Raw genomic sequence first — 24,441 nt, 5'->3', positions numbered from 1 at the left:
CACCATCCTGGGCCTTGAAGACCGAGTCTTGTGGTGACACGGCACCCCAGAGAGGATTGAGTCAGACAATGGGATTCACTTCTGAAATAACCTCATAGATGCCTGGACAGAAGAACATGGCATCGAGTGGGTCTACCACATCCCCTACCACGCACCAGCCTCTGGGAAGATCGAGCGCTACAATGGACTGTTAAAAACTACATTGAGAGCAATGGGGGGTGGAACCTTCAAACACTGGGACACACATCTGACAAAGGCCACTTGGCTAGTCAACACAAGAGGATCTGGCAATCGAGCTGGCCCGGCTCAGTCAAAACTTCCACATGTTGTAGACGGGGATAAAGTCCCTGTGGTGAGCATGAGGGATGTGCTGGGAAAAATGGTCTGGGTTAGTCCTGCGCCAGACAAAGGCAAACACATCCACGGGCTTGTTTTTGCTCAAGGACCTGGGTGCACCTGGTGGGTGATGCAGAAGGATGGAGAGGTCCAATGCATACCACAAGGGGACTTGATTTTGGGTGAAAACACACTGTGAATTATACCGTGCTTTTGTTAATTCTTCTTCGTTATTGTTAATTGCTAAATGGCAGCTGGATGTGACACAGGTTGTATAGAATAAAAAGGTGGATTATGTCCTGGTTCAGCTAGGATAGGGTTAAGTTTCCCCAGCAGTGGGGGGGAAGCTCTAGATGGGTTATTCATATACCATGCTGACGTCACCTCCTGGCCCCCAAGCACGGGAGAATCGGTGAGCACGTGTGTTTGTGCAGCTGTTCCTCTCACTACTGTATCAGTACATACCTTGCTCTGTTCATTGTTATTACTGTTATTGTTGTTGTTTGTTTTGTTGCTGTTGCACTGTTGTATTAAACGTCTCCTTATCTCAGCCCCGGGACTTTGTGTTTCACTCCCTTTATGGGGGAGGGGCAGCGGCCCCATGGTCTCAGGCCCCAGCAGGGACTAAACTACCACAACTACCTGCAGCTGCATTGCCCTGCACCCAGAGACTTACTGTGTCAAGGGCTGGGAAGATTTCTCCTCCAGTGAGCTCTCAGCATCCTCCCACTCCCATCTGCTTTTCCCCTCTCTGTGCCCAGCTCCTCTGCCCTCAGTGCCTGCAGGCAGTGCCCTCAGCCCTGCTCCACTTTGCAGAGGAGCTGCTCCTGGGCAGAGCTGTCTCTCTGCAGCGCTGCCCACTTGCCCTGAGGTCCCTCCATCCCAGGAGCCCAGCCCAGCTCCGCAGCAGAGGACCAGCCCAAGGCATTTTAATGACCCCTCAGGTGGATTTGATGCTGAGTCCATGAACCTCAGAGAGTGATAGGAAGATGAAGATGTCTCTCAAGAAGTCAAAGCCAGATGCAAACTACAAAGTCCCTTAGAGTCTTAATGGGTCCCAGTGAGGACCATTAGTGACAAACCCTCCCTAGGGGCTTGTTAGAGCAGAAAACTCCAGGCAGAGATGACAGGTAAACAAAGGCCATGTCAAGGTGGAACAGATTCTGAGTAAAACTGGAGGTGTTACATTAAGCAAAAGGGCCAAGCTCTGACCCCCAGCCTCTGGGAGGGGGAATCCTGTCCCTCACACATTGCTCAGAGCTCTTCCTCAAGCAGTGTGATGTGGGAATGGTCAATGCCAAGGGCAGGACTATGGTACAACAACTGCAAGGCACTCAGGTGGGGAAGGGGAGGCCATGACACCCAGTGCTGTAAGGGGAAGGTGCTTCCTCGTTGGCATCAGTGGCAGAGACAACAGCCAGAGCCAAGGGCAGAAAGAGCTCATCTCTGCTGGGGGATTTTCAAACTTTCCTCATCCCTCTATTGTCTCCACCACAGGCTGTCCCACCGTGTCCCACACCTGCACCTCTTTCTCTGTAGGCTGTAGATGTCCACCCGGCTACCATACCTTGCTCTCACCTGAGCATCTCCCTTCCTTTTCTGATATCTCTCCATCCTCCCTGGCTGCTCCATGAAATACAAAGTCTGGGGCTGCTCCAGGCTCGCTTTGGATGACTTGTTACACCACAACACTGCCCTTCGAGTGACATTTCTCTGTGTCCAGTCTGGGTCTCCCCAGCTGCACTTTGTGGCATTAGTCCTTTCTCATGCTGTATCTTACTATAAAGAGAAGTTCCATCATCTCTGAAATCACCCCTCAGTCACTCTCAGGCTACTCCTATAGTGCCTGGAGCCTCCACACCACTGAGCCAAAGAACTCCAGGTCCCTTAGACACCCGACACAGGTCATGCGCACTAGGTCCTGAACCCCACCTTGATAGACCTTCATTCAACACTCTCCAGGCCCTCCCTACTTCTCCAAAATGGGGAGCCACACCCTGGGACACACCCATGTGTGTGGAGCCACACCAGCTCGTCATGTCCCAGCCTGTCCTGATGAATGAGGCTATTTGTTCCCTCCCCACACTGATGTAGGATTGGCCCCTTTTCCTTGTAAAACTGCAGGTGACTGCATTTGCCCAACCGCATATTTTCTCAAGGTCCCCACTAACTGAAGCTCCATTTGGTCAACTTTTCATGCTTATGTGCAGCTAGTTCATTTTAATTGGTTTGTCTCTCAGAAGAGAACAGCATGAGGAGTTGCAGGGCACTACAAATCCCCTCTCCTGGAGAAACTGTGGGGTCCTCGGGGTCTGTTACTGATAAGCTATGGGGCTGGACCCAGAGGGGAAGTTGCCTTTTATGGCAGAGAACAGTAGGGATGTTGGAGCTCTGCCTGGGGATGGATGAAGAGTCAGTTGAGCTGAAGGATCATGGGCAACACTTTGGTAGGTGGATGTCTGCTACGGACCCCCTGATGAAGAAGATGAAGTAGATGGACCTTCTTCATTTAACTAGAAGAAGCCCTGGTCCTCATGGGAGACCTAAACTATCCCAATATTTGCGGAAGAGGCAATACAGCAAAGTGCAAGCCATTCACAAGGTTTTTGGAGTTAAGTGACAATATCATCCCGACAAGAGTGACTGAGGAGCCAGTGAGGGGAGGTGTCCTGTAGGAAATTATGCTTAGAAACAAGGAAGAGCTGGTCAGGGATGTAACAGTCAGAGGTGGAAAAGTAGAATTGAGGCTCCTGAGAGAAGGGAACAAGGCCAAGAGTAAGACTTCAGGAAAGGAGGATTTGGCCTGCTGAGGAACGTGTTTGGAAGAATCCCATGGGATACAACGTTGAAGAATTTCTGAAATTAAGAGACCCGTCTTAATCAAAAGAGTGGAAGAGAGTAGGGTCCACAGACATAGGCTCTACTTACAAAATAAAAAGCTGGAGTTAGATGTCAGACAAGTACAAGATTTAGAAATGGAAAAAAAAGCTTTTAGAAAATGACCTCAAGAAAGCAGGAAGAGCAGCTCAGTTATTAGCAGAGAAGCATACAGTCCCCAGCAAAAGTGACAATAAATGCAAGGCATTCCCTGCAGTCTTAGAACTCAAGAGTAAGTCTTGGTCAAGATCCATAGGTTCTACTGGGAAGGCCCAGGTTCCTGTGGGCTGGCACCAGGGATCCTGGTACCCTTGCCAGTAGATTCTTGGGGATGACCCACAGCTGAAGAAGCTATTGAGAACCCAAGAAACTTGGCCCTGTTATTAGCAGGCACAGGAGCATCCATGAACAATCTTGGGTCATCTGGGGTAAACTAAGGCTGAATAACTCCAGAACGAGTGACTTCAAGTGGCTGTGACAGAGCCCATCATCCTGACCCAACTTGGGAAAATGTCACCTTCCAACCAGGGAAATTCAAGGGAGTCGTGTGAAAAGACCCATCAGGTCAATCCACATAGTAAGGGAAAGGAATATTTCTTATGCTGTAGATGCAGAAGGCAATAAGCATTGGATTGTGCCTGAGAATATTCAAGGAGAATCTCATCAAGCTCATCCATGAGCTGAGGCAAACACTCTGAACAGAGTGAGGGACAGTGAGTGCTGGCCTAAAACGAAGAAGAATGTAGATCTCTGGGGTAGGAGCTGTCTGTCTTGTGCCGTGACCAGTGCAGATTACACTGGAGTAAAAGCCCCAGCCCAGAACCAGAGACTGGAGACCCATGGCCACAGCTGCAGATTGATTTTGTGGGACCACTGGCAGTGACAGCTTGAAACACCAAGTGCATCTTGGTAGTAGCAGATCCTTTGAGTAAATGGACAGAACCCCCCTTGCAAAACCAACATGGTTGCCACCACTGCAAATCTACTGTTGAACGCTGTTATTTCTTGTTGGGGTCTGCTCCACAGCACTGAGTCTGATCTCAGCACCGACTTTGTTGCAATAATTCTGCATGAGCACTGCAAAGCCTGAACGCGACACGTCCCACCCTGTCTCTGCCAACCGGTGGGGCAGGGGAGAGGAAAAGGCCAGTGAAGGGGCTGGGTTTGGCTGCTGAACATGGGGTCCAGCAGCGATGAGGAGTCAAGGGAGTGGATGGGAAGACACGGGCAAAGGCACCACAAAATGTGATGTTGATTGTGAGGCCATGACTGTTACAGAAGCCTGATTTGTCAGCAGCTGGCCTCAGGTATTTGGGGACAAGACGTTCATCACGAACCGCTCATCCCAGCAGAGAGAAAACAAGGACAGAGAGGAAGGGGAGAGGCAGGCCAAGGGGAGCTGGCTGGAATGGGGATGATTATGAGGTCTCTTCAGTGCAGCAGCTTGCCTGGTGCTCAGGAGACATGCTGGCCAGCAGGTATTGTGAGGTCATCCAGCACATCAGTGAACCCACCCAACAGAAATTACATCCTCGGGGAGGGGGGGGGGTGAGGCAGGTTAAAGAGGCCCACGTGGGTTCTGATTCCAAAGGCTTATTGTGACCTGACCGACCATGGCAGACAGAAGGGCAGGCAGGGGTCATGGATACCCTGCTCAGGACTAGCCCTGAGATGGGTGAAAAATCTTTTCCTTATCTCCAGGTTGAACATCCCCTCTTTCACCCAACACTCTTCTTCCATCCTCTGAACGTGCAACATGGTGCAGACCCTAGTTCTCTATTCTTTATGGCCTCCTCGTAGGTGCTGCCAGGCTGCACTGAGGTCCCCCTCAGCCCTCCCTTCTCCAGGCTGAACAAGCCCAGCTCCCTCAGCCTCTCCTCACAGGCAAAGTGTTCCAGGCCCGGCCTATCTTGGGGGCCATTGACCAAACCCCCTCCAGCTTGCCAACATCATTCCTGTCCTGGGGGTCTGAAATCTGGACGCAATGACCTGGACAATGCCCTCTCTTGATCTCCTGGCCGCACTCCTGGCCATCAAGCCCTGGGGGCAGCTGGCCTCCCTTGCTGCCAGGGCACACGGCTGCCTCCTGCCCAACCCACCAAGACCTTTCCCACGGGGCTTCTCCCAGCCAGGCAGCCCCCAGCCTGTGCCATTGCCAGGGGGTGTCCTGCAGGGTCACACACTGGCACTTGTCCTTGCTGCATTTCCTGAGCTTCCTGCCAGTACGTGCTCTCCTGCTCGTTTAGCCCTTTCCCTGAGCACTGAGGCCTGGAGAACTTTTCAGTACAGACTCAGGCAAGGATGGCATTGAGTCCCCAGCCCCATCTGTGTCTACTGTTGTGAAATCACCCTCCCCATTCAGCACCAGCCCTGCATTTCCCTTGTTCATTCTTGGCCTCTAATGAGCCACTGAAGCTCATTGTTTTGCTCTTGACTTCCATTGCCACCACTGGCTCCAAGCAAGCTTTGCCTTCCTAAAAACAATGAAGTCAATCTCTATAAATTTCTCCCCTGTAAACTGTCCTTGCTGTCACCTGCTGGCAGCTGCTTCCTGGCCCCTGTCAGAGCCAGCCCTGTCCCTGCACTGACCCAGCCTCCCTGCCCAACGCATGCATTACTGTCAAGGGAAGACCCGTGGTGCAGGCAAAGGCTTCTAGGCCATTCAAAACCATGGTGAGTAGAGAAAGGGAAACAAGGGTGGGCTCTTGTTATGCTATACTCCATTACTGCAAAATATATACCTAAATAGACACACAGACAAAATGGCTCCCTCCAAGAGCTGGTCTTACACTCTCCATCATTCCAGAACCTGTCCCTGGGATCCCCTCATCCACCTGTTCCCCCGCGCACAGACAAGCACACACACAGACACCAATGGCTCTCTCCAGCACAACTGAACCGTTGAGGCTGGAAGGCATCAGCTTCCACCTTCTCTGTGCTGCCTCCTCATGCTTCACTTCAGTCAGGAGCTCCTTTCACATCCCTGCCAGCCTCCTGCCATGTCTGCGTGACTTCCTGCATGTTGGGGTGCATCCTTCTCAGCTGGAAGAGATCCTTGACCATCAAACAGCTCTCTGCACCCCTCTTCTCTGCAGGGTGATATCCCATGGGATTCTTCCAGCCAAGTCCCTCAGCAGGCCAAAGCCTGCTCTCATGAAGCCTTGTTCCCTTCTCTCAGGAGCCTCAGCTCTACCTTTTCACCTCTGACCGTTCCATCCCTGTCCACCTCGTCATTGTTTGTAAGTATGAAGTCCCACAGGGCACCTCACCTCACTGCCTCCTCAGTCACCCTTCTCAGGACAAGCTCCAAAATCAGCCTGTGTGGCTTGCACCTTGCTCTGTTGCCCCTTCAGTAGATATGGGGATAGTGTGAGTCTTCCATGACTGCCAGGGCCTGTAAACATGAGGCTTCTTCCAATTGTCTGAAGAAGGCCTCATCTACTTCCTCTTCCTGACCAGGACGTCTGGAGCAGACATCAACCCACCACAGCATTGCCCATGTTGTTCTTCCCTTTCGTGTTGACCTCTCAGCTCTCAGTCGACTCCTTGTCCATTTCCAGATACAACTTCATGCATTCCTGATGCTCTTATCTCTAACGGACAATTTCTGCTCTAGGTCAAAACCAAGCACCAGACAACCAAGTTGAGACAGTTTCTCCAGGAGGTGGTTTGGGCAGCCTTACTCCTCCAAGAGATACCTGCAGACTCTCTGGGCTCTCCATTATCCAATCCAGTCTTAGGCTCTCAAAAATACTGGGCTCCCAGGCCTCTTCTAGTCACTTGTTGCTCAGGTTTGATGTTCACTACTGGTTACACCCACCGACATACACACCAATGTGACATGCACACACACCAGTCTCACCACTCGCTGGACCCCAAAAGAACAGTTGGAAGAGGAACTGATGTCAGCTACCTGGACTTGTACAAACATTTGACACATGAGATCTTTGTCTATAAACTGGAGAGACATGGATTTGATGGATGAACCACTCAGTGATAAGGAATTAGCTGGACAGTCTTACTCAAAGAGTTGCAGTCAGCGGCTCGATGTCCAAAAGCAGAGTGCTGACGAGTGGCATTCCTCAGGGTTGGTGTTGAGACCAGTGCTGTTTAACATCTTCACTGGTGACATGGAGTGTGGGATCGAGCACATCCTCAGAAAATTCACTGACATGGACTGGAGCACCTCCCCTATGAGGACAGGCAGAGAGAGTTGGGGATTTTTAGCCTGGAGAAGAGAAGGCTCCAGGGAGACATTATAACAGCCTTCCAGTGCTTAAAGGGTGCCTACAGGAAAGCTGGAGAGGGACTCTTTATCAGGGAGTGTAGGGACAGGACAAGAGGTTATGAGTTCAAACTGAAAGCAGGTACATTTAGATTAGATATAAGGAAGAAATTACTTACTGTGAGGGTGGTGAGACACTGGAACAGGTTGCCCAGAGAAGTTGTGGATGCCCCCTCCCTGAAACCTCTCTAGGCAGCCTCTTTCAGTGTCTCAACACACTCATAAAATATTTGTTCCTTATATCAAATCTAAATATTTTCTGCTTCAGTTTAAAGCCGTTGCCCCTTGTTCTGGGACTAAGTCCATGGTAAAAAGTCTCATTCTGTCTTTCTTAGACTATGACAACTACATTTTTATATGCAAAAACCTTGGAAAGTGCCCAGACGTCTCCCAAGATGGGGTTTAGTGGCCTCAGGAACACGCCCAGATAGAGAAACTGAACTCCCTGGGATCAGTGGTGTGGAGATTCGGGACAGAACAAGAGTAGCCTGAGAGTGCTTGAAGAGAGGCTTCAGAGACGGTGGAGCTTTTTTTCATAGTGCAAAATATGATAAAGCAATAATGTCACAAATCGCAGCTGGGGAAGTCCAAACTGGACACAAGGAGAATAAGTATTAACTCCAAGGGCAGTGCTGTGTTGCAGTGCATCACCCAGAAGGAGTCTGGGTGGCCCAAGGGTTTTAGAAGATTTCAAAAACAAAAAAACAAGGTTTCAAAGACAGCCATTGAGGACAGGAAGATATCAGTAAAGGAAGGAAGATGCTCAGGTGAGAACAAGGTGAGGCAACTGGGTGGGTGAGTACAGCCTGCAGGGAAAGAGGCACAGGTAATGCAACACCATAGGACAGCCTGTGGTGGAGTGTTGTTGGTAAGAGAGAGGGTTGTAGAAAAGATGAAAGCCCCCAACAAAGTCAACCTCTCCCTGACTTTGGCCATGGCTGGTGTTTCTGCCACTGATGCCTATGAGGAGGCACAGTCCCCTGCAGGACTGGGGCCTCATTGCCCCCTTGTCCCTACTCAGGAGCTTGGCAGGTGCACATCTCCATCACCCACTGCCCCAGGAAGAGCCCTGAGCAATGTGTGAGGGACAGGATCTCCCTTTCCAGGGGCTGGCGGTCACAGCTTGGCCCTTTGGTTAATGGGGTCAGGGCTTGGTCCTTTCGTTTCATGAAACACATGCAGGTTTCCTCAGCATCAGAGCCACCTTTCCTTTGCTTTTCCCTACCTGCCATCACTGCCTCCACATTTCTGCTCTAAGTGGAGCCTGGGGAGGCTTTGTCAACAGTGTCCTTCAGTGGGACCCATTAAAGCCACAAGAAACTTTGCAGTTTGAATCTGACTTCCTCAGAGATTTCTTCATCAGCTACTCAGTGTCTGAGGTTCATGGACTCGACACCAAACCCACCTGAGGTGTCATTAAAATGCCTTGGACTGGTCCTCTGCTGCAGAGCTGGGCTGGGCTCCTGGGACGGAGGGAGCTCAGGGCAAGTGGGCTGCACTGCAGAGAGACAGCTCTGCCCAGGAGCAGCTCCTCTGCAAAGCGCAGCAGGGCTGAGGGCACTGCCTGCAGGCACCAAGGGCAGAGGAGCCGGGCACAGAGAGGGGAAAGGCAGACAGGAGTGGGAGGATGCTGAGAGCTCACTGGAGGAGAAATCTTCCCAGTCCTTGACACAGTAAGTCTCTGGGTGCAGGGCAATGCAGCTGCAGTTGGTAGAGGGATCTGGTGAAACCAGCACAGCTGCCAGGAATCTCCCTCGTGTCTAGAGGAGGAGGACGTGCTCCAGAGCAGGGCTTCCCTGCTGCACTGTCAGAGGGACAGGCCATGGCGGCTGCCTTCTCCCAGGGACGGCTGCAGGGGTGTGCAGCCACGGGTGCAGCCAGGGGTGCCCAGGACTGTCCTTCAGAGCAGGGTCGGTCCCTGCAGCCCGGAGGCTGTGTGCTGGGGCAGGGACTCTGCTGCCTGCCAGGGTCAGCACTCAGCCTGCCCGGGGAGCTGCCCACGGCTCTGTGGGGAGAAGCTGTGGTGGGAAGGAGAGACCCCTGGTAGGGCAGGGTCCTTCTGCTGTGGAGAGGGTGCTGCATGGGTCAGGGCTGCTCACAGCTCCAGATCTCCTCTGGACATTGGCAGAGGCATCATTTTAAGAGGAAGGTCAAGGCAGGGATTACTATAAAGATAAGGAGCTCTTTTGAGTCTGTGTTTACAATTTCCTCCTTTTTCGGAAATTGGGGGGAGAAAAGGAAAAGGAGTTCTTGTGCTTGAAGGAGTCACTGAGACTGCTGAGCTGTAACTCTGAGTGAGCAGTAGCTTTGATAGCAGCCACGTAATGTGCCTTCAGCCACTCCCCTGCCTATAGGCAGCACCAGCATCACCCATCAGGGTTGTTCTGACCTGCCCTTTTCTACCTGGAAACAGGAATATGTGCCCAGCCAGTGCCCTGCAAACAGGTAAGTTACTATAGGGCCAAGGTGAATGCACAAAGGTTGGGACAGCGTCTGTCCATGATGACAGGGAAAGACCTGGCACAGGGAAACACCTTCCAGGAGGAAAAACTCCAGACAGCAGGGATATGGTCAGGGAATGAGAGAAAATGCAAACAGAAACATGGCAGGGAGAATTCAGAAATCTCCATATCATCCCCTCCAGTGCAGACCCCTTCCTCTAAGCAAGCCCCCTTGCTTCCTCCTCTCCCACCCATCAAAGCCTCTGCCCTCAGGGCAGTGGGGTCCAAGGCATGAACCTCCTCCTCTGCAGCCCAAGCTGCAGCAGAGCGATGTGGTGCAGTTCTCCAGCCCCGTGCCCAGTTCCCTCTGCAGAGCACAGGGACTGGCAGCAGCTGCCCAGCAATGTTGGTGTCTGGGAGGTGGTGAGCACAGCTGGGGAAGGGTAACACTGTCCTGAGGCTGCCCCTGCCCTGACCTCTCTCAGACAGACCCTCACGTTTAACTTGGCTCTCCATTTGTCTGTGTTATTTCTGTTGTTATTTCGTTCTTGCTGTCAGGCTCTCTGGGGATGGGAGTTTCAGCTGCACAGTCACACTCTGATCTTGTGGGCCCTTTCACGCAGCTGTGACCATGGCAACAAGCGTCCCAGCTTTCCTCTCACCTGTGGAGATCTGGTCAATACAATCTCTGGGGCTGGGCTATGAACTAACTCTTACTTACTGAGGCACCACCATTAGGACACTTGGCTATCCCCTTGAGGTGTCCTTCCAAGCTGTGAGCTGCCCTCAAGGATGCAAACCTATCTCAGAGCACCTCTGGTTTATCTTAAAGCCCCATAGAGAAGCGCAGAGATACTGCGACTGAGGAAATGCTCTTGGGTTAGTGAAATGAGCCGTGTGTGTTCTGGGCTCGAAGTGGAATGCTGAGACCTTAAGAAAGAGTGAGACATTGAGTGATCTGCAGTGTATCCCTCTGCTCTTAGCAGTGTCTGGTGTCTTTTCAGAGATACACGGGAGGGTGATTGCCCTCCACCTCAGGAAGGTGCAAGCACAAGGCAGCTGGAAACAGGCTCGACCAGCTCCCTTCACTAGGCCACAGGGAATCCTGTTGCTTCTCCAGTCTCACAGCCATTCTCTCTGAGTGCAGCAGAATTTTTCAGGATTTCTGGTTTCAGAGAACGCTCAAAGGGCATAATAGGGAAGGTAGGAAAAAAAAAGATTGCCTAAAATTACTTTCTGCCACCTATATTCCTTAGCACTAGGAGTGCAGATTCTGATAAACCCTTCTAAATGAGGAGTGATTTCATCTGACTAATTCTTAATATGAAACCTAGCCCCTCTTCCCCCTGCCACATTCCCACGTACCCACTGCAGTTGGGCAGGGCTGACTTCTCAAGCTCCCATGGGCAGAGGCCCTGCCCATCACAGCATGAAATCACAGCATTAGCTGCAGAAAATGAAGCTTAAGTCAGGAGTCTGAATGAAGGGTTCCCCCAGAGGCAAAAAAAAGAGTTGTGTGTGGGGCAGGAAGAGGGTCTACAAAGAAACGGCACAGGTTTTGCTCAGAGATCTCTCTTCACACTTACCACTGCCTTTTCTTCCTGTAACAATCTGCCAGATCCAGTGGCAGCAAATGTGCAACAACAGCTCCGTCACCAAATTTCTCTTCCTGGCATTTGCAGAGACACAACAGAGACACGTGCTCCTTACGGCACCAAGGTCAGCACCAAACAGAGCTCATAGAAAGGACCTGACAAAGGTCTCCCTGAAAGGGTCAAGGCAACTGAGGGGTTTCCATGAGATCTGGAATAGGTTTTACTCAGAGAACTCTGCCCTAACTTCTCACTGCCTTTTCCTTATTGGGCAGGTCCCCATGCACAGAGGCAGCAAATGCCCAATGGCAGCTCCATCACTGAGTTCCTCCTCCTGGCATTTGCAGACACACAGGAGCTGCAGCTCTTGCACTTCTGGCTCTTCCTCGGCATCTACCTGGCTGCCCTCCTGGGCAACGGCCTCATCATCACCACCATCGCCTGTGACCACCACCTGCACACCCCCATGTACTTCTTCCTCCGCAACCTCTCCCTCCTTGCCCTGGGCTCCATCTCCATCACTCTCCCCAAAACCATGCACAATTCCCTCTGGGACACCAGGGAGATTTCTTACCCAGGATGTGCTGTCCAGCAATTTTTCTTTTTATTTTTCATGCCAGCAGAGCATTTTCTTCTCACTGACATGTCCTACGACTGCTACGTTGTCATCTGCAAACCCCTGCACTATGGGACCCTCCTGGGCAGCAGAGCTTGTGTCCACATGGCAGCAGCTGCCTGGGGTACTGGGTTTCTCTATGCTGTGCTGCACACGGCCAACACATTTTCACTACCACTCTGCCAAGGTAATGCTGTGGACCAGTTCTTCTGTGAAATCCCCCAGATCCTCAAGCTCTTCTGCTCACATTCCTACCTCAGAGAATTTGGGCTTATCGTGGCTAGTGCCTGTTTACTTTTTGGATGTTTTGTTTTCATTGTGGTGTCCTATGTGCAGATCTTCAGGGCCGTGCTGAGGATCCCCTCTGAGCAGAGACGGCACAAAGCATTTTCCACGTGCCTCCCTCACCTGGCCGTCGTCTCCCTCTTTATCAGCACTGCCATGTTTGCCTACCTGAAGCCCCCCTCCATCTCGTCCCCATCCCTGAACCTGGTGATATCATTTCTGTACTCAGTGGTGCCTCCAGCAACGAACCCCCTTATCTACAGCATGAGGAACCAGAAGCTTAAAGAGACATTGAAGAAGCTGATTCAATCAGCTGTTTCTCAGCACCATTAACCTGCCCATGTCTCTTCAGAAGTGATTTCATATTCATCTTGGGAACCTCCTGTGCTTTGGGCATTTTATCTGTGATAACCATATTTGTCCATGTCTGCACCCACTTCACTTCCCCAGAGGCATGAATCAGCCTGTCTGACCCAGAGGTCTGTTCTCGTGTGTCTGGCATGATGTTACCATTGGCCTCCCATGTGGCATCTCTGTAATAAAAGGGGATTTCCTCAATGTCTGGAGGTTGGGCTCTTCTTCCAAAGCTGAGGTCAGGCTGAAGAAATTGCCCCCACAAGGCCGAGCTGCTGTGCTTGCGTTCTCCATGGCAGGAGGGTTGGGGCTATGTGTATAGGGAATGGGCCTGGGTTGACCCTTCCTCCGTGGGTGCCCAGTTCCCCTGGAGATGGTGAATGATCACAGGGATCTACCTGGGACTGTCACCCCATGGCTTTCAGGCACCACAGTCCAATCGCTCTACAGAGCAGCACCACAAACTCAAGGCCCTGTGGAGAGCACAAGGAGGTGGAAGGAGTGACAGGTCACATCAGCATGGAAATATTTCACTGGTTAAAGCTTGTCTGTAGGCAGCGACATCACCCGAGAAGAGCAAAGGAGCAGCGCTGTGCTTCCAGGGGGTAAGAAATAACCAAGAGAAACCTATTTCTGCGTGCACCAGCTCGGGGCAAGTTTCTCTATTGCTGGGGCAACTGGAGAAGCCTGAGGAGCCTCTGGGACAGGAGTCTCTTCCTGGAGAAGGCCTGGCACAGAGGGGCTTGCTGGGAGTGGACAATAAGGATGCCTTGGAGACAGGAGCAGGGGACACAGGGTGTCACTGGTCCCTGTCTCCTCATGCCATGGCTGGCTCTCAGCCCTGGGACTGATGGGGAGGCTGAGACACCTCTCATTTCTTCCTTTGCTCCCCACACTTGGATGGACCTCGGGAAACATCCATGAACCTGGAGGATTTGATAACGTCCTGTGCTGAGGTTCCATCTCTGCAGGGGAAGCAGAAGGGTTGGTGGGACACATGGGAATGCAGGGAGAGAGAGGTGTGTGTGTAAAAGGCAGGAAGAAGATGGGAAGTAGCAGGACGTGCGAGTGTGTCATACTGAGGTGAGATAGGTTGAGTTTTGTTTCTGAGGAAGCAGAAGAAGGAGGATGTGCAGTTCAGTGCTGGGACATGGGACTCAATAGAGGATTCAAGTGTCGCTGGGGGCTGGGACATCTTTGGCAATGGAGGAGCATTATCAGGGCTTTGGAAGATGTTGCAGAGGTTATGGGGATCTCACAGCCTTTGGCAAACCTCAGAAAGTGATTTTTATGTTTCAAGAAATAGAGTCATCAGTAAATGTTGGGGAGACAGCATGGGGTCAGAGTGAGGAGGGGAAGAAGGGGTGGTGGTTAAAATCTGCAGAGAAACAGGCACAGGCATAGGAAAGTGTGGGACAGCCTGTGGTGGGGATGGCTCCTTGGTTGAGGCTGGGATCCCCAACAGTCCTTGTGCTTTCAGCAATGGCTGCTGTCGCTTCCACTGAGGACCCTGAGAGGACACCAGTTCCTACAGCCACAGTGCTTTGTTGCCTCCTCTCCCACCCTCCACAGAGCCTGGGGGGAGTCCTACCACTGTCCTGCATCAACATCACACCCCCCTGCATCTCACTGACCCCAGGAAGAGCCCTGAGCATCCCAGGAGGAAAAATGATCCCCGTACCCAGGGTATGGACGTCAGGGCTCGACCATCCTGTTGATGAAACCCATCAAGGCCTTTCACAGTCACCTGAACATTTGATTTGCAACCCATAAGCAGTGCCTCTGACTTCCTGCTTCCCCAGCCCCCAGGGACAGGAACCTTGTCTCCTCATTCCCTCCCTGGCCTCTTCAGTCATGGCCCTCGCTGGGGATCACTAACACCCTCAGAAACTTGGAGGTTTGCTGCTGACTTTCCCTTCTCCAGAGGCCACTTCAATCCCTTTTCTGGACCTGCAGTTCAGGAATTTGGCACCAGAGGGCTCATTAACACACAAATCCCCTGACAAGCCAAGTCTCTAGGCAGAACTTAATTCCTCACTTCTGAAGTGGTTAATTTGAGAGGTTTCAGTCTTTCAGTCAAAGTGAAAAGTTTTCAGTCATACATGTCAATAAGAAACAATTTCTTCTTTTTCCACTACTCCTTATCTTTCTGCTCACACATTAAGTGACATCAGCAAACTCCGATGGATATTGATCCTGAGCATCTCCTGATAGAGTCTGAATATGCAGGGAAGCCAAGACCCTCTATGTCAGACACTCTGGGGGCAATCTTTTTTCCAACCTCCAACTCCACATTTCTCTCATCAGCCCTCTGGGACCTCCAGCATCTTTGTTCAATCTGAATTTTCTCCAGGACAGGCTGTAGCTCCATCCTTCAGCCCTTTGACACCAACTCCCACCTGCTGTGTTTGGAAATAGAGCTACACGCAGATACAGAAAGATGTTTAATTAGCAAAAAGCTAAATCAAGGGAAGACATGGTTCAATCACAAATAAAATACACTCCTCTGTTGTATATTAAGTCCACCTCACCTTCCTCTGACGGCCAATTTCCATATTGGAGATGGCCTTAGTCCAAAGGAAAGCACATTTTTTGTCAAGCAGAGATCCCAAAAACCCCAAAAGCACCCCCTGCCCCAGACTCTGTCCATATTCACTCACAGAGTGTCACACCCTGACGTCACAAGCTCCCTCGAGCTTCCCATCTGCATCCCATCCCTTCCCATTCCCATCTGCAAACCCATCTGTTAAACAGGACTGGACTCATTATTGGCCACTGGGGTTCACCACTGGTGCCCTGCTCCCAAGGGGACTTTGTGCTACTGGCCATGGCCTTCTGGATCTGGCCATTCACCCTGTTTCCAGTCCACCTCACTCACACCTATCAGGATGTGATGGGATGCAGCGTGAAAAGAATTGTTAATACGGAGGTGAAACACCTTCCCTGATCTGCCCTCATCCACCAGCCGAGGCATCTTATTGCTGTGGTGGGTTAACCGTGGCTAATCACCAAACTGCCACCCAGCTGCTCGCTCACTGCCTCTCCCACCCCAGCAGGATGGGGGAGAATACAAGAAGAATGGGAATGAGAAAGCTCCTGGGTGGAGACAAGGACAGGGACATCACTTCCCAGTTCCCTTTGCAGGCAAGATCTGACTTGGGAGAAAGTTACTCAATTTATTGTCAATTAGAACAGATTTACTTATGAATTCATGTAATGGGGGAAAAAAGACAAATATTAAAACAACAGTTTTCCTCTCCCCTGTCCCAGTCTCAGCTTCACTCCTTCACTCCAGGCTCCTCTCCCCCATCCTGAGCAGTGCAGAGGCGTTTGGGATTGGGGGTCATAACCAGTACATAACAGATTTTCTCTGCTCTGGCACTAATCCTCCATGGGCTGCAGGGATGTTCTGCTCCACTATGGAACAACTCCTTTTTTTCCAACCCTGGTTTTCCCTCCATGGTTTCTCGTTGTATTTGTTCCCTCCACCTCTACCTGTCTGGTGTTTCCTGCCCTTTCTTGAATATGTTTTCACAGAGGCACAACCAGTTTTGCTGACGGGCTGATCTGTGTCCTGTGTTGAGACCATTGCGGAGCTGGAAACAGATCTGTGTGGCACAGGGCAACCCCTGGCCTCGTCCCACAGAGCCACGCTTGCAGCCCCTCCAGCTACCAACCCCTTGTCACACACACCTCATAGAGTCATCCACTGTGGAAAGGGGAGGTGCTAAAGACTTTTTTTTTTTTTTTTTCTGTTGAACTATGGTTTCCTTTATTGTTCTTTTTTGGCAATTAAGAAAAAACTTTCTGTGGGTGTGGGCAGCCAGTTCTCCAAATGGAGCAGGCGGGAATTGGTGCAAATGAGCTGCAACCTTCAGCTACAGACTGGATCTGAAAAAGCCGAGGGGTCTGAGAAGAGAGACCTCAGTGTTGGGGACATAGTGACAAAGGTTGGCCATAGAGTGTGTGACCTCCCTGAGCTTGCTTTTCTTGCATGCTTTTTCAGACTCCATCAGGGCACACACAATGTCAATGTAAAATGGAGAATGTAGATATTTCTTGATCTGGAAAATGAAAACTGAATAAAATAGTAAAAACAAAATTTAAAAAGAACTAATTTAATGTGTAAATCTTCCTTTTTTAAGATATACTCTGAAAATGTCACTATTTTCAAGAATTGAAAAATTAAGAATTACGCACAGAGATGTTGTATCCTAGAGGACATGGCTGTGTCCACTGTGTCCCACAGTGTCTTGTGTGTCTGTTCCTCAACAGGGTGTAGACACCAACACAACTACCCCACCACTCTCTTCCCCCAGCATTTCCTCTCCTTTACTGATGTCTCTCCATTGTTGCTGCCTTTGTTGCTCCAGCAGGTTTCAAGGAGCCCTGTCAGCTCTCCTTCATCCAAGGGTGCATTGCTGAGAAGCTGCTGAAGCTTGTCCAACCTTGGAATGTTACCCCAGCTGCTCTTCCACACAAGCACTGCTGAAACTGCCCCAGGACACCTGACAAGTATCAACCATGATGAAATGACTCTGGACACAATGTTCAAAGGCATGTGGGCACAGGTGATCTTCTCCGTCCAGCTGGTGGGTGGAAAATGTTTGAGAAGGGAACAGAACTTGCAGGTAGACAATTGGCTGTACCATTGGAGTTAGTAATGGGTTTCTATGATCTTGAGACCCTCGCTGAGGAAGAGATGGGATTCACCTGATGAAGTCGGACAAAACTATCCTTTTTAAAAGACTGGGCATCATATTAAGAAGACTTTAAATTGAAAGTGTGGATAAAAGGACACAATGGCCAACAGTCACGTGGGAAAGTGGTGGAGAGGCTTTCAAGGAAAGGGTCTTGTATGATGAGACCAGAAGGAACATGGTAATAACAAAAACAGAGCTTAGGAGGAAACACCTCAAACATATGCACATAAAGAAGGAGATTCCCACAGGACAGCACAATGGAAATGCTCTCCTGCCCTTTCTGGGAGATCGGCATGGCTGGACACTTCTTTTGAGAGCTTGCACAGTAATTCTCACAGCGTGGAGAGCAAACAACAGGAATTAGATGTCCGTGTGCAGTGACAGAGCTCTAGTCGCATTTGGATAACAAAGATGTGGGGCATTGCTGACACCACTGAGTGCTGTGATGGATGAATGCTGGTGTTTTAGAAGGACACGCTGAAAAGGCGAGGAAGGGGAGCTGCCCTGCACATGAGAGAGCAGTGGGAATGCATGGAGCTGTGCCTGGGAAGAGGTGATACATCAGCTGAGAAACAATGGATTAGTGGGCAGAGCCACATGTGCTATACTGTAGTATGTGCTATATGCAAAAATGGTGATGTTGAGATCCTGTAGGGAAAGAGCTGCAGGTGTGGGACACTGAGCAAAGCCTGTGCTAGAGACAGGTGAAGGCATAGCTGAGAGCCCCCAGCAGGGCCAAGGTCTTTTCCCACTTTCCTATGGTTGTCGCCTCTATAGCTAAGGCCTACCAGGATAAACTTCAACTTTACGGCACAAGGATCTCATGGCCTCCTTGCCCCACCCAGGACAGACCCATCAGTGTCATACCATCGTCCTGCCCTTGACACTGCACATTGTCACATGACACTGCCGCAGGAAGAGCCCTGGGTAACAGGTGAGGGACAGGATCTTCCTTCCCAGGGGCTGCGGGTCAGGCTTTGGCCATTTGGCTTCAACATATTAAGGCAGACTAAGCATCAGAACCACCTTTAAACTGTGTTTGCCTACCTCTTATTCCTGCCCCCACCTTTCTGCTCTAACCATCCCCTGGGGAGGCTTTGTTGGGGATGGCCCTCAGTGGGACCCATTAACGCTCCTTGGAACTGTAGGCATTGCTTCTGACCTTGACTTCTTCAGCCGTTGGTTCAGGCTCCTCTCAGTGTCTAAGGCTCATGGTCTCAGCTCCAAAGACACCATGGGGCTCATTAAAATGCAAAAAGCCATGTCTCTTTCAGTTATTTCCTTCAATCTTCAAGATTTGGGTACCTACTTGGAGAGGTCTCTGGATTGCATGTAAAGGGGAAGTTTTCACTGAGCACTTAATACAGAAGTATTTTTTACTATTAAGTATCTTGTAGTATTTTCAGAAGAAGTGATGGCAGCATTCTCTTAAATGATGTTGATGTAGGGGGTCTCCTACTGCTGTCAGGAGGGGTAGGACCTCCTGGAGGTGAGACACTCCATGGACAACCTGATTCCTCACCTCCCCAGCCTGGTCATTTCTCCCATCGGCCCCCTGGGACTTGTAACACTTCTCCTGACATCAGACTTTTCCACCCCAGCTGCAGCTGGAGGTTACAGCTCCTCTGCACCAGCTCCCACTGCCTTCCCTCACAGACCTGGCTGCACACAGGCACAGCAGAATTTCTCTTCACTGCAAATAAACAGAAGGAAAACATGGGAAAGTTTAACAAACAACAACCCCCACTGCTCAACTGTGTGCTAAGGGGAAGCTGCCTCCACTGAGGTTCACCATCCCCAGGGGAGAACCTCACTAGCAATGTTTCAGACAGATTGATGGGAAATGAGAGATATGAACACAATGAAGGAGGTGGCTGAAGAGAGAATTAGACTGCTGAAAGACAAGGGCAGGCTTCTAACTCCCTGAAGCTCAGAGCTTCAGTTTCATTTAATAATCTTCCTAGAAATTCCCATTTGATCATGGTGGAAAAACATCATCACTGTATTCAAAGTTTTCAGTCATCTCAGCTGAGGAAAAGGTGCTCAGGTGTTTTTTAAAAGTCTCAGGGAGTTCCTCCAGTTTCCAGGCAGAGCTCAGCTGTCTCACCATGGACATCAAGTGCCCCTTGCAGATGTCCCGGTGTATCTGACGTATTTCCCTGGGTCTGGCCGCAGTCACAGGCCAGGAGGTCTCCTGCAGGAGACCAGAGCCCCTCAGTAGCTGCTGGTAGAGGCCAGGCAGAGGGGCCCAGGACACCTGCACTGCCACCAGGCATCTCTTTCCCTGTGACTTAGGGCATCTGTGTCCCTGTAGCTACATCGCACCCTGGTTCTGCAAATATTTTTGTCTTTTAATATAGTCATTAAAAAAACATTAATGAAAGGCCCCCAAAGACTGGTATACCACAACAAAGCAGAGCTAAACTAAGTAGGAGGAAATAAACACAAAGCATTAATAAAAAGCTGAAAATCTTAAAAATTTTACTGGTTTTCCATCTTTCATCATTTTTTCTTTGTTTCTTTTTTATTGATATTTTTTAAACATATCTATCATACTCACGCCTGCAGCATAAATGAAAGATACTTTTTTATCTTGCAGAGATCCCAGCACACTAAAACCCCTCCCCACCCAGAAGCCTTGCCACTCCTCACCCCTTGCACAAAGAGTGTCACCACTAAGGTGACAGGGTCTCTCATTTGATACGGAGAAGCTGGGTGACCACCTGCAGTGAAACACCCTGGGTTTGGGTGGCCAGATTTGCACTTGTCTCTACACATCTGTGTTACAGTGTTGTGAGAGATGAAAGACCAGGCCTGTGAGAAACACGGCATATGAACAACAGACTGAGAAAGCAATAAAAGTTGAGGCTGATCTAAGGAATGTCTCAAATGCTTGCAGGATGAAATTGTTAGTCATGGGGTGGATAGTGTGTAGGTCGAAGCTGATAAGGCTGCCCCAATAGCACAAGATGCAGCTGAAGGAGGGACCCCTGTGGAGACAGGACAATTCTGCTCTGGGGCACCTGGTCAAATTTCAAGGGCCATCTGTCCGGTGAAGGACCTTTGCTTCATTAACCACAAAATGCATATTAAAGTTAACACCCCTCAATATGTTAAAAAAGACTAACAAGATCATGCTAATTACATCATCCCATGAAACACCTTGCCCCTCCCCGTACATGGGATACGTAGGTATGTGGGTCGACCTAGGGGACGGACCCAAGGAAAGTGTGTATAAATCAAGAAGGAGGGAAAGAAGGGGGGGGGGGGGCGGGGCTGGAGAGTGCAGTGATGCAAAGAAGACGGATGCCTCCTGGAACACTAGCTGGCGGGATCGACGCAGAAACCCAGACCAGTGATCTCTATTTACCTATTCCCTCTATCTCCCTCCTTTCCTATTTCCCCTTTTTTCCTTCAATACCATTAAGAAATGCAAGGCATATTGTATTGCTTGCCACAACGTGCTATATACTCAGCCAAATATCATGTGTTAAATTAGTACACTGTGGGTAGTTAATAAATGTTTGGACTTTGAGACTTGTCTCACCATTGTCCGTTCCACTGGGGATCTGCGAATCTGAGTCACTTGTCTCCCTCATTTGAGCGGGATGTGACAAGTGTCTCCTCAAAGGGGTCTCTGGATCATCCATGAACACTCCCTTTTACTTCCCTCTAGGGTAAACGAAGAGTGACTCCTTCTTAGGTGAAGAAATGTCTCCCCCAACATCAGACACCTCTGGGCAGATGTTTATGTCAAATCAAGTTGTCTAGACTTCCACTCCTAGCTAATGGAGAGACAGGAGTTGTCTCCACTGAGGTGTCTGGAGATCCTTTTCCTGGTGACCAGGGAATGCTCCAGAAGGGTTCCCATAGGTCCTCGGTCACCTTTCCAAGTACCCTGTGGGTACTTCACCTACCCCAGGGCATCTCAGAGAGCAACAGCTGATGGATGTGGGCAAAGGAATTACTCAAATGAATTTGCTCCATCACCTTCTATGGGACTGAGATGTGACTGACCAGCCTGTAGTTCCATGGATGCTCCTTGTTGCTCTGCTGGAAAATGGGTGCAATATCTGTCATTTCCCACGCTGTTTACCCTGACATTTCAGAGGTGACCAGAAGCAGCCTTACAATGACCCCAGCCAGCTCTCAGAATCACAGAATCACAGAATCATCAAGGTTGGAAAAGACCTTGAAGATCATCTAGTCTGATCATTGACCTCACACTGACCATTCTCAACTCCACCAGATCCCTCAGTGCTGGGTCAACCCGACTCTTAAACCCCTCCAGGGATGAGGAGTCCACCACTGCCCTGGGCAGCCCATTCCAACGCCCAACAACCCATTCTGGAAAGAAATCCTTCCTAAGAGCCAGTCTAACCCTGCCCTGGCACAGCTTGAAGCCATTCCCTCTTGTCCTGTTGCTTGTTCCTTTGTTCAAGAGACTAATACCCCCTCTCTGCACTCTCCTTTCAGGTAGTTGTAGAGGGCAATGAGGTCTCCCCTCAGCCTCCTCTTCTCCAGACTAAACCCCCTCAGTTCCCTCAGCTGCTCCCCATCAGACCTGTGCTCCAGACCCTTCACCACCTTCGCTACCCTTCTCTGGATATGCTTGAGTCATTCAATGTCCTTTTTTGAATGAGGGGCCCAAAACTGAACACAGTAATTGAGGTGCGGCCTCACCAGTGCCAAGTCCAGGGGTAAGATCACTTCCCTGTCCCTGCTGGCCATGCTATTTCTGATGCAAACCAGGATGCCATTGGCCTTCTTGGCCACCTGGGCACACTGCTGGCTCATGTTCAGCCAGCTCTCAATCACCCCCCCCCCCCCCCGCGAGGTCCCTCTCTGACTGGCAGCTCTCCAGCCACGCCTCCCCAAGCCTGTAGCACTGCTGGGGGCTGTTGTGGCCAAAGTGCAGCACCCGGCATTTGGCCTTAGTGAAACTCCTCCAGTTGGCCTCAGCCCATCGCTCCAGCCTGTCCAGGTCTCTTTGCAGAGCCTCCCTACCCTCAAGCAGATCAACACTCCCACCCAACTTGGTGTCATCTGCAAACTGACTGAGGGGGCACTCGATCCCCTCGTCTAGATCATCAATAAAGACGTTAAACAGGAGTGGCCCCAAAACCAAGCCCTGGGGGACACCACTTGTGACGGGCCACCAACTGGATTTAACTGCGTTCAGCACAATTCTTCGGGCCTGGCCATCCAGCCAGCTTTTTACCCAGCAAAGCGTGTGCCCATCCAACCCGCAAGCAGACAGTTTTGCCAGGAGAATGCTGTGGGAAACAGTGTCAAAGGCCTTACTGAAGTCAAGGTAAACTACATCCACAGCCTTTCATCCAATAAGCAGGTCGCCCTGTCGTAGAAGGAGATCAGGTTTGTCAAGCAGGACCTGCCTTTCATAAACCCATGCTGACTGGGCCTGATCCCCTCGTTGTCCCGCATGTGTTGTAAGACGGTACTCTGGATGAGCTGCTTCATCAGTATCCCAGGCACCGAAGTCAAGCTGACAGGCCTGTAATTTCCTGGATCATCCTTCAAACCTTCTTATAGATGGGCGTTACATTGGCCAATTTCCAATCTGTCGGGACCTCCCCGGTTAGCTAGGACTGCTGGTAAATGATGGAAAGCGGCTTGGTGAGCACCCCAGCCAGCTCCTTCAGCACCCTCGGGTGTATCCCATTCGGTCCCATAGACTTGTCTGTATCTACATGATGCAGTAGGTCACTGACTATCTCCTCCTGGAATGCGGGAGGGTCATTCTCCCAATCTTTGTCTTCTGGCTGAGGAGGCTGGATTCCCTCAATACAACTAGTTTTGTTATTAAGGACTGAGGCAAAGAAGGCATTAAGCACCTCAGCCTTCTCCTCATCACTTGTTACCATGTTTCCTACTGTATCTAGCAGGGGATGGAGACTCTCCCTGGTCTTTCTTTTCCTACTGACATACTTATAGAAACATTTCTTGTTATCCTTGATTGCTGAAGGCAGATCAATTTCTAACTGGGCTTTAGACCTGCTGATTTACACCCTGTAGAGCCTCACAGCATCTTTGTAATCATTGTGAGTTGCTAGCCCCTTCTTACAAAGGCCATAAACTCTCCTTTTCTCCCTGAGTTGCAGCCAAAGCTCCCTGTTCAGCCAGGGTGGCCTTCTCTTATAGCACCTGGGGACCGCCTGCTCCTGTGCCATTAAGACTTCCCTCTTAAAGAGTGCCCAGCCTTCCTGGACCCCTATACCCTTCAGGATTATCTCCCAATGGATCCTGTCAGGCAGGTCCCCAAACAAGACAAAGTCAGCCCTTTGGAAGTCCAGGATATCAGTTCTGCTTCCACCTCTCCTGGCCTCTCTAAGAATAGAGAACTCTATTATTTCATGATCGTTGTGCCTTAGTCATCCTCCGACCTCCACATCATCCACTAGTCCTTCTCTGTTCACAAAGAGGAGATCCAGCAGGGCACCTTCTCTGGTCGGTTCACTCACCAGCTGTGTCAGGAAGTTATCATCTCCCACACATTCCAGGAATCTCTGGGACTGGTCTTGCTCTGCTGTGTTGTATTTCCAGCAGATGTCTGGGAAGTTAAAGTCTCCCACAAGAACAAGGACAAGTGATCGTGAGATTTCTCCTAAATGCCTACAGAATATTTCATCCACCTCTCTGTCCTGGGTGGGTGGTCTATAGTAGACTCCTACTACAACATCTGCCCTGGTGGCCTTCCCCCTGATTCTAACGCAAAGACACTCTACCCTGTCTTCACTATACTTGTGCTCAAAGCAATCATAACAGTCCCTAACATACAGCGCCACCCCACCACCTCTCCTTCCTTGTCTGTCCCTCCTAAAGAGCTTGTAGCCATGAACTGGTGCACTCCAGTCATGGCAGACATCCCACCATGTTTCTGTGACAGCAACTACATCATACTTTTCCTGTTGCATCATGGCTTCAAGCTCCT

General features: G+C 50.4%; 1 protein-coding gene and 1 long non-coding RNA gene across 2 annotated transcripts in view; one reads left to right on the top strand and one right to left on the bottom strand.

Annotated features, from left to right (window-relative positions):
* The window catches only part of LOC141937094 (uncharacterized), a 786,032-nt gene that overhangs the window by 73,038 nt on the left and 688,553 nt on the right, over positions 1 to 24,441 (bottom strand). The gene's annotated exons all lie outside the window — the stretch shown is intronic.
* On the top strand, positions 11,830 to 12,765 carry LOC141937080 (olfactory receptor 14C36-like). Its single transcript, XM_074854482.1, has one exon. It carries the CDS (start codon positions 11,830 to 11,832, stop codon positions 12,763 to 12,765), a length of 936 nt encoding a protein of 311 aa, XP_074710583.1.

This window comes from Strix uralensis, chromosome 37, assembly GCF_047716275.1.
Source record: "Strix uralensis isolate ZFMK-TIS-50842 chromosome 37, bStrUra1, whole genome shotgun sequence".
In the NCBI taxonomy this organism is placed as follows: domain Eukaryota; kingdom Metazoa; phylum Chordata; class Aves; order Strigiformes; family Strigidae; genus Strix; species Strix uralensis.
Note: the sequence above shows the minus strand (reverse complement) of the source record. Positions and strands in the feature narration are given on the sequence as shown.